The sequence below is a fragment of the Cnephaeus nilssonii genome, assembly GCF_951640355.1.
Source record: "Cnephaeus nilssonii genome assembly, chromosome: 21".
NCBI lineage: Eukaryota > Metazoa > Chordata > Mammalia > Chiroptera > Vespertilionidae > Cnephaeus > Cnephaeus nilssonii.
The window spans coordinates 8,248,829-8,258,558 of NC_137092.1; the positions used below are offsets into that span (position 1 = coordinate 8,248,829).

At 45.9% G+C, this 9,730-nt stretch overlaps 1 protein-coding gene across 4 annotated transcripts in view; it reads right to left on the reverse strand.

The window, feature by feature from the left end:
- The window catches only part of PHTF1 (putative homeodomain transcription factor 1), a 40,434-nt gene extending 30,992 nt beyond the window's left edge, over positions 1-9,442 (reverse strand). For all 4 annotated transcript variants that reach the window (XM_079761205.1, XM_079761203.1, XM_079761204.1 and 1 more), the window contains exons 1-3: positions 8,948-9,442; positions 8,570-8,644; positions 7,462-7,518 (exon numbers count right to left, since the gene is read on the reverse strand). In XM_079761205.1, the coding sequence (XP_079617331.1) occupies positions 7,462-7,518; positions 8,570-8,614 (102 nt within the window). In that variant the 5' untranslated portion in view covers positions 8,615-8,644; positions 8,948-9,442. The remainder of the gene's footprint in view (positions 1-7,461; positions 7,519-8,569; positions 8,645-8,947) is intronic.
- Between the last annotated feature and the right edge of the window lie 288 nt (positions 9,443-9,730).

Sequence of the window (9,730 nt, forward strand, 5' to 3'; positions counted from 1 at the left end):
CCTCCCCTGCTTTCTGAGAGAGGGGGCATGGGTGATACATTTTTTTGAGACTTTGAAAGTCTCAATATATCTTCCTGCAGTACCTTTACACCTGGTTAATAGCTGGGGGGAGGGGGAGGGGAGGAGGCATAAAGTTTTAGGTTGGAAATCATTTTGTTTCAGAACTTTGAAGGCTCCATCGTCTTCTGGCTTCCAACTGAGCTAGAAGATGCTACTGAGAGGCCCAATGGAATTCTGACTCGCAATGTCTGTATATGATTTGGCCATATTACCCACGGCAATATTCAGATACAATGCAATCCCCCACCGAAATCCCAGTGTCATTTTTTAAAGAAACAGAACGAGAAATCATCAGCTTTGTATGTAACCAACCACAAAAGACCCCAAAAAGCCAAAGCAATCCTGAGAAAAAAGAATGAAACTGGAGGTATCACACTACCCGACTTCCAATTATACCACAGAGCTACGATAATCAAAACAGCCTGGTGTTGGCCGAAAAACAGACGCACAGACCAATGAACAGAATTCAGAGCCCAGAAATAAAGCAACAGGTGTACAGGCAGATAATTTTCGACAAAGGAGCCAGAAACACACATGGAGAAAAGAAAGCCTGTTCAGCAAAGGGTGCTGGGAAAACTGGAAAGCAGCATGTGAGAGAACCAAACTAGGTCACAGCTTGTCGCCATGTACAAAAATTAATTCAAAATGGGTCAAAACCTAAATATAAGATCTGAAACGATAAATTAAATAGAAGAAACATAGGTACTAAACTTATGGATCTTGGTCACAGAGAACATTTTATGAATTTAAACCCAAAGACAAGGGAAGTGAAGTTCCTAAAAATATGAAACTTTCCAAACTGAACCATGAAGAAATGGAAAGCCTGACTAGACCGATCAACAGTAAATAAATGGAAACAGTAGTCAAAAACCTTCCAAAAAAAACCAAAGTACAAGACTAGATGGCTTCACTGATTACTTTAATGCCCATTTTTCCAAAAATCTGAAGAAGAGGGCAATACTTCCTAACTCATTTTACAAGGCCAATGTTACCCTGATTCCAAAAATAAAATAAAAAATATCCAGGTCCATAAACATAATAATTGTATCCTTAAAAATAAGTGTTCTAGCCCTAACTGGTTTGGCTCAGTGGATGGAGCGTCGGCCTGCGGACTCAAGGGTCTCAGGTTCGATTCCAGTCAAGGGCATGTACCTTGGTTGCGGGCACATCCCCAGTAGGAGGTGTACAGGAGGCAGCTGATCGATGTTTCTCTCTCATCGATGTTTCTAACTGTCTATCCCTCTCCCTTCCTCTCTGTAAAAAAAAATCAATAAAATATATTTTAAAAATAAATAAATAAATAAATAAGTGTTCTAATGACTCTTACATCACTTGTTTGATCTCCCTCCTTTTTTCCTCTAGGTCTTAAATAGCTGATGATCTGCATTTACCCACTTACACGTAAGAGGAGGCACCAACATGCTAAACACAAGTTCCCTGAGCAGTGGGCGGAGCATGAACAGCGGGCCTCACAGTCCAGAGGCAGCCAACCATGTCACCTCCAGTCTCCCGCAGTCTTTTCTCTTTAGTCAGTTTCTAGAAAAGGAAATCCCAGTCTTCTGTTTGGAGATTATAAAGCTGCCCACCACTTGTTTACTTCCTCTCCATCATTAAAACAGTATCTCACCCCACTCTCATTTGTGACTGGTGTTCCAGAATCCAGGACGTCTCTGGTGTGGCCTCTCCAGAGAGCACACTCAGGTCCAATCTTCTGTCAGAGAAAGACCATGGAGAATAAGAAGAGAACCTGAGGATGGGGCTATGGTCCCTTATACAGATGCTCCAGCAACCCCCTCTTCCTATTTTCAGTTCTTCCTCCTTCCTGCAGATAACCTGAAGCATCTAATTACTGAGTCTTTCGAAAATTAAATACAAGGGTTTTAAACTGGAAGTTCATTGGTTTTGTTTTTTAATTTATCTTTATTGTTAAAAGTATTACAGATGTCCCCTCCCCTGCTTTTTTCCATTTGCTCTTTATTGTCACTCCCTACTATAAACACTTTACATTATACTTTCTTCACTTTCCAACTTTTCAAATTGTGTCACTAGCTCTCATTGGCTGCCGTCTTCCTTCCCTCCCTTTTAGTCCGTGGGGGCTGATCCCTTTTTCTTATCTGCCGTGATTTTAGAAGGCTCTCGAACAGATCAGATGGAGATTGACGCACACATTCAAACTGTCACCTTCAGTGAGGAGCCTCATCTGTCATGTACCCAGCACCCACTTAAGTACCAAAACACGACAAATACAGCTGACGTTCCTCTGTGCTTACGATTAGGCTTTTAAAATTTTCTAGGTAAAAATCATGTCATTTTCAAACACTGATTTTTGTTATTCTGATTTTAGAGAAAATTTAAAGAAAAATACTTTCTTATTTCTATTTATTTTTAATTAAATTTATTGAGGTGGCATTGGTTAAGAGGACCATATAGGTCTGAAGTGTACATTTCTGTGATACTTGATCTGTATATTGCATTAAAAGATATTTTAAAAATAAGAGCTAAGTGCCCTGGCTGGGTGGGTCAGCTGATTGGAGCATTGTCCTGTCCTGTTTACCAAAGAATTGTGGGTTCGATTCCCAGTCAGAGCTCATACCTAGGCTGCAGGTTCTATCCGTGGTCCAGGCACGTATGGGAGGTAACCAATCGGTATTTCTCTCTCACATGGATGGGTGTGTGTCTCTCTCACCATTTTTTTCTCTGTAGAGACACAGGCAATGGTGTGATGAAGGCTGTTGTGGGGGTGGGGGTGGGGGCGGGGACAGGGTAGAGGGCATCAATGGGGAACGAAAAAGGGGACATCTATAATACTTTCAACAATAAAGATAATTTTTTAAAAAGAGAGAGAGAGAGCCCTGCTGGTGTGGCTCAGTGGTTGAGCATCAACCTATAAACCAGGAGGTCACAGTTCAATTTCCTGTCAGGGCATGTGCCTGAGTTTCAGGCTCAATCCCCAATAGGGGGCATGCAGGAGGCAACAAATCAATAATACTCTTATCATTGATGGTTCTATCTCTCCCTTCCTCTCTGAAATCAATAAAAATATAATTTAAAAATAATTTTAAAAGAGAGAAAGATCAATGAAAGCACATCCTTGGGTGAGGATTTAAATAAATTAATTAATAAATTAATAAAGTAACTAATTACAGACTAAAGTAATTAATTCATTAAAGACTAACTAATTAGAATGTTTTGCCCATCTTAGCAAATATATCTCAAACAGCCTGTTAAATAGTAGTAATAGCAGCCATTCTTGTTTTATTCTTTTTTTGGGTGTGGGAACTAAGTTGAGCTTCATTACTGAAAATAATGTTAGACCTTAGACTTAATATACTCTCTCAATTAAGAAATTTTAGGAGACAATTTTCATTGGGAATATGTATGACTATCTAGTATACAACATTATGATTTCTCCTATTTTTTCTATTGATGATTAAAGAAAGTAGCTATATAAAATATCCATTTTTTTAGTTATACAGTTTTAGTAATTAATTAGGTAGATTTCTAGTAAGTTTATAGAGTTGTACAACCACCAACACATTCAAGTTTTGGAACATTTTCTTTCACAGTAATTTTTAGTCATTAGTATTTTTATTACTGTTTCTCTCCCAGTTTATTGTAAGCTCCATGAAAAGAAAAGTGCTGAGTGTTTTTTGCTCATTATTATTTACACAAAGTGCATATCGTACTGCCTAACATATGGTAGGTATGTACTCAACAAGTGTTGTTAAATGAAGAATTCATAATGACTGTTTCAGTTTTATAGTTGGCATTTCTTTCCCTTCTTTACTTTGACTTATTCTTTTCTTTCTCTAGATTCTTCATATATGAACTTAAATCACTGTACTCTTCTCGGTCAGTCCACTTTCTTTTATTAATATAGACATTTTGATGAATTGACCATCAAAATAAGACCCAAAGCAAGGAGGCATGGAACAGATTAACATACCTCAATGTGGGGGTGATGAGAGAGAAACAAAAAAACTTATATTTATATGCATAGTTCATGGACACATTCAATAAGGTGGTAAAGACCTGGGAAGGTGGGTAGGGACTCGGTGGAGGGTTTTAAGGGGGGAGGGGAGAAATGGGAGATATCTGTAATACTGTCAACAATTAAAATATATATATATTTTAGCAGCTGTATATACACTGAGTGGCCAGATTATTATGATCTCTGAATGCATGAATTCGTGCATGGGTGGGGTCCGGCCAGCCTGGCCAGGGGGAGGGGACATGGGCGGTTGGCTGGCCTGCCTGCTGGTCGAACTCCTGGTCGAGGGGACAATTTGCATATTAGCCTTTTATTATATAGGATATACACTGAGTGGCCAGATTATTATGCGTTCGGAGATCATAATAATCTGGCCACTCAGTGTGTGTGTGTGTGTGTGTGTGTGTGTGTGTGTGTATACACACACACATATATACACACACACACACACACAGATGTTCAAATAAACACACACTCATACACACATTTTGAGTGATATAATTTCATCAAGTATTACTTTGGAAAAATTCCGTAGATTTTATTATATCTATATTGACTTCTATCCTTCAAAAGGACAGATAGGATGTAACCTTTCTCTACTCAAAAGCCATAAAAAATTTTCCGTTTTCTACAGAATAATATCTAAAGTTCTCAGTAAAACAACTGAGTCAGCTCTAAACTGGTTTAAACCCTATCATCTCACCTACATACCTGATACTCTAATCAGATTGGACTTCTTGCTCTCCCCTTCGGCAAGTACTGGACTTCCGTTTGTAAATACCTTCTCTCTGGTGCTCAGCACCCAGCAGGATGCCTTACACATAGTAGCTCAATAAATGTTTGTGGAGGAGTTCATACCACTTTTCCTGATTCAAGTTAAGATTTTTAAAATTTATATCTTTTATAATTTTGAATTATATTTTATTACATAATTTTCAATTTCATTGTACTGTAATCTGATATTATTCTTTTGTTTTTTATTTCCTTTTTTATTTGTTTTCAAAATACTTGTATTTATTTTCAAAATATTTATATTTGTGTAATCTATTTGTTGTTATTAATCCTCACAGGAGGATTTTTTCCATTGATTTTTTTAGAGTGGAAGGGAGGAAAACAGAGGTGAGGAGAGAGAGAGGGAGAGGGAAACATCGATGTGAGTGAGAGAGGCACATGGATTGGTTGCCTCCTGCACGTGCCCCAACCCCAGGTGGGGACTGAACCTGCAACCCAGGTACATGCCCTTGACTGGGAATCTAACCACTGAGCTACACTTGCCAGGGCTGTGTGTAATCTATTTTTAAACTGCATTAAACACTACTTTGTATGCCATATTTTGGTCAATTTTAAACTTTCAAAAAGGCTTTTCTCCCACCACCATTAGACTGTAGAATTCATGAAGGCAAGACCATGTCTGTCATATTGAGTGTAACCTGAACACCAAGGACATGTTGGTACATGTTTAGAGTTGTCTTTAATTTTACTATTCCCATTGCTACGAAATTAAAAGGCATACATGAAGGAGTTCTTTAGGTAGATTACCTTATGAGAGAACAATGAATAACAAAATACATAACAGATGGGGTTCAATTAAATGCAACAGACACACCGAGTCCTCCTTCTGAATCCGGATGTGTGAAGAGGGAGCTACAAATACAACTCCTGCCCTGGAGGCCTCCGGAGCCGCACAGGTTAAACGGTCACTCTGATCGGAGCACTAAAAGGAAGGTGTGGACAAAGTGGCCTGGAGGTAGACGCTGAAGAAACATTTAAATCGGGCAGGGAAAGGAGGGAGGTAAGGAAATTCTACCGGAGCAAGTAAAATCCTTTAACGGATCAAGAAACCGAACGCCAGACAAAGCACAGCGCATGCTCAAGACGCAGCCAGCGATGACAAAGGAGATCCAACTCCCAGTTCTGTGCTCTCCGTGACACCCCACAGACTAGCCACACTTCTCAGCTGCTCACCAAACAACAACAGGAGAGGACTGAGAAGTGGCCCAATAAAATGTGGGAATTTAGTCATCCTAACCCCATCTCCCATTAATGTAAAAAAACCGAGGACTGGACAACCTTGTGGAGTTAGCCACGCACCATGCGGTTCAAACAGCTTTCGGGATGATGGGTCTACAACAAGGAGGCACCCTCCAAGTGCTGATCAAATGTTCATCACCCAAGATACCCATGTCCCCGTCGGACCAATGTGACGCCGGTGACTAGAACAAACTATTAAATGGCGTTACACCCACAGACACGGGCTTTTTTAGAGATGTTAGTGGAGGGTCTGTAGCAAGTCTTTAAAAAGGTCCAAAACCATGAAGCCGGCAGCCCTTACCCGGCACTTCCCCAGGAAGTGCGCACAGGCTGCAGAGTTAAGTGTTGAGGAGAACAGAGAGGCATCTTCAGGGCAGGGCTGGCGTTGAGGCTTTCCCACATCTCGGGACCGTCCAGTTCCAGGTGGCACCACGCCACCTCTCCATGCCCGATTTGTACCATCCTCCCAGCCCCCAGCCCCCTGGACCCCACAACCCTGACTTCGGCACAGTAGGGTATGTCATGCCCCCTCCCCTATTATAAATTAATAAGCTGCCACTCTGAATCCCACATCAGTTTTGGTTGCTTAGGTAGCATGAAATAACCCCAAGAATCTGCTCAGTTCTAACAGCACGGTAGAAAAAAGTTTCCTCAAGACCAGTAATTGAACAGGTGATTCCGGCCACAGGTGGATCTTACTTGGCTTGGAGGGGAAGAGAAAGAGAAAGAGGAGGGGGAGGGAAGGGAAAAAGAGGGGAGGGGAGGGGAGGGGCATAGTTCTAGAACAGTGGTCGGCAAACTCCTTAGTCAACAGAGCCAAATATCAACAGTACAACGATTGACATTTCTTTTGAGAGCCAAATTTTTTAAACTTAAACTTCTTCTAATGCCACTTCTTCAAAATAGACTCGCCCAGGCCATGGTATTTTGTGGAAGAGCCACACTCAAGGGGCCAAAGAGCCGCATGTGGCTCGCGAGCCGCAGTTTGCCAACCACGGTTCTAGAACGTCCAGGTATTTCACATAAAAAATACACATTCCCAGCTTCTCTCGAAAACGCTGAAGATCTGTCGATAGTGGGCCTATACTGGCACAAAGCAAAGCGGGGCCGAGTGAAAAAGCCATAGCCCCATTGAATATGGGACATTTGTTTTCTAATTCACCATAGACCAACCACTTCTTTCCATCCCCCCCGCCCCCCAATACTGAGGCCAAAAGCCAGCTGTCCTTTCCCGTTCTGCTGGCATGTTGCTTGCCGTACAAACTTCAAAGAAGAAGAGTGCCATACTTGACGGACCGGTGCGGATTTTAAAAGTGAGTACAATCCACTCTTCACATCAACACAGTGAAACAAAGCTAGAATCCAGGAGATCACTTTACCTTAATCTGAGTCTGTTCGATGGACTTTTCCCATATCTGCTGGTCATATGCTCCAATCTGAAAGAGGAAGCAGGCTCTTTAAATGATGCAAACCTCACCAAGTCATCAACTATTAAATACCAATATGATATGTGGGAAATGCCTGTGCTGCTCCGAGTTTTAACACATTAAGTATGTGTGATATCTGGAAAATGGTCCCATGTCTTAAGGAAAACTAGAGAGGAATAAAAGGTAAGGGACAGACAGCTCAGTAAGATAGTTGGCAGTACATCAGGGAGGTGAGGGCATGAGTGGGGGGTGGGGGGGTAAAGGGGGGATGAGGACACATATGGAATACCTTAATCAATGAAGAAAAAAATAAAAATAAGTAGTTGGCAGTAACCACCCTTGCTGGTTTGGGTCAGTGATTAGAGCGTGGGCTGAAGGGTCTCCGGTTCATTTCCAATCAAGGGCACCTACCTCAGCTGCAGGAGGCGCATGCGCAGGCAACCAGTTTATCTCTGGATCTCTCTCTCTCTCTTCCATGGGTGTTTCTCTCTGTCTCCCCACTCCCTTATATTCTCTCTCTTAAAAAAAAAAAAAATCAATGGAGGCTGGCTGGTGTGGCTCAGTGGTTGAGAGTCGACCCTGAACCTGGAGGTCACAGTTGGACCCCGGGTTGGGGCACATGCCTGGGTTGCCGGCTGGATGCCCAGAAGGGGGCGTGCAGGAGGCAGCCGATATATGATTCTCTCTCATCATTGATGCTTCATTCTCTCTCTCCCTCTCCTATCCTCTCCTTGAAATCAATAAACACATTCTTTTTAATCAATGGGGAAAAATATCCTCAGGCGAGGATTAATTTACAAATATATATTGCTGATGGCGTGCAGATAGAAGTTTCATGTCTAAAAGGGAGCCGTTTGATGAGAAGCCACGTTTCAAAGTATGTCTGGGGCGGGATGGAGGGAGTGACTTGGACACCGAATGGGGAGACCTGGAACTAACAACTCCGTCCCGGTTCCCCCGGGTCTGCGGAGAGACCATCGGGAATGCGGGGCAGTGACGTGCGGGTCTGGGTGGGAGCTCTGTGAGGGGTGCGCGGTGCCCAGGGGAACGCGGGCATTACCTTCTTCTGGTACCACGATATGGCATCTCTCTCGCCGGAGGCCATCTGTCTGTCCGGCCCGAGGACGGGGTTTCACTGAAACGGAGAGGAGCCGGGTGAGTCCGGCTGCGGACCGGTCCTCATCCCAGTTTGGGCAGAACTCCCAGCCGCTCCCTCCAGCCTCTGCGGGAGCCGCCGTGGGCTCCCCTGACCGTTGGCCAGGAAATGTTTTTAAAAAGCGAACCACAAGCCGCTGGCGCCGCGGCGACCGCAGAGGCGTCCGGGCGACGTTTTCCGCGAGTGTGTCCGCGGCTGCGGGGAGGGGGCGGGAGGGGAGGTCGCCGGAGCTGCCCTGCCCACCTGCCCGCCCCGCACCCTCCCCTGGCGCCCGGCTCTCACCTGGTGCCCGCGGGCGGGCGGGCGGGCGGCCGGGACCGTCCTCTTCAGTGGCCCCGGCCGGGCCGTGAGGCTGGGGGCGCGGCGGCGGGCCCCGCAGGCCGCATCTTCCCCCGGAGGCGGCGACGCCGGCGGGCCGTTACCATGGAGACCGCGGAGGCCGCCTTCCGCCCGGCGCCCCGGGAGGACAGTCTGTGGCTACCGACCCGGCGTCCCCCAAGCCCAACGTACGGGGTCAGCGGAGTGACCCTAAAATAAGCCAAGAATGAATGGAGGACGGAGCGGGGGGCGAGGAGAAGGGCTGGGGGCTCGCCGGGCCGCCGGTCCCCACGGCGGTGGCCCAGGCTCTGCGCCCGCTGGAGAGCCAGGTGCCCGGGCCCCGGGCCCGGAGGCAGCCGCTGGGGAGCACGGGGCGTCCTCGCGGGCCGGCGGTGACTCAGCGGCCGAAGCGGGGCGACAGCAGCTCCGCGGACCCCGTGCGGCCGGCGCGGCTTCCGCTTTCCGGGTTTCGCTGCGGAGGTGGCCCCGCCCCCGCCCGGGCTCCCCGCACGCGCCCCGCGGGGCTCCGGGAGGCAGCGCTGGGGAGCCGGAGGCGCTCGGGGCCGCGAGCAGCTGCTCGGGTCACCCTGCGGTCGCCTCCCCGCAGTCCCTTTCCCGGGAGTCGCTCTGGAGCAGATCGCTGTCGACAGTCGAATGCATTCCCCGCTCCTTTCTTTGTGGTTCGTCCTTTATGGTCGGCCTTCCCCGCGGGCGGGGCTCCACGCCCCGCACGGGCCTGGCACACCT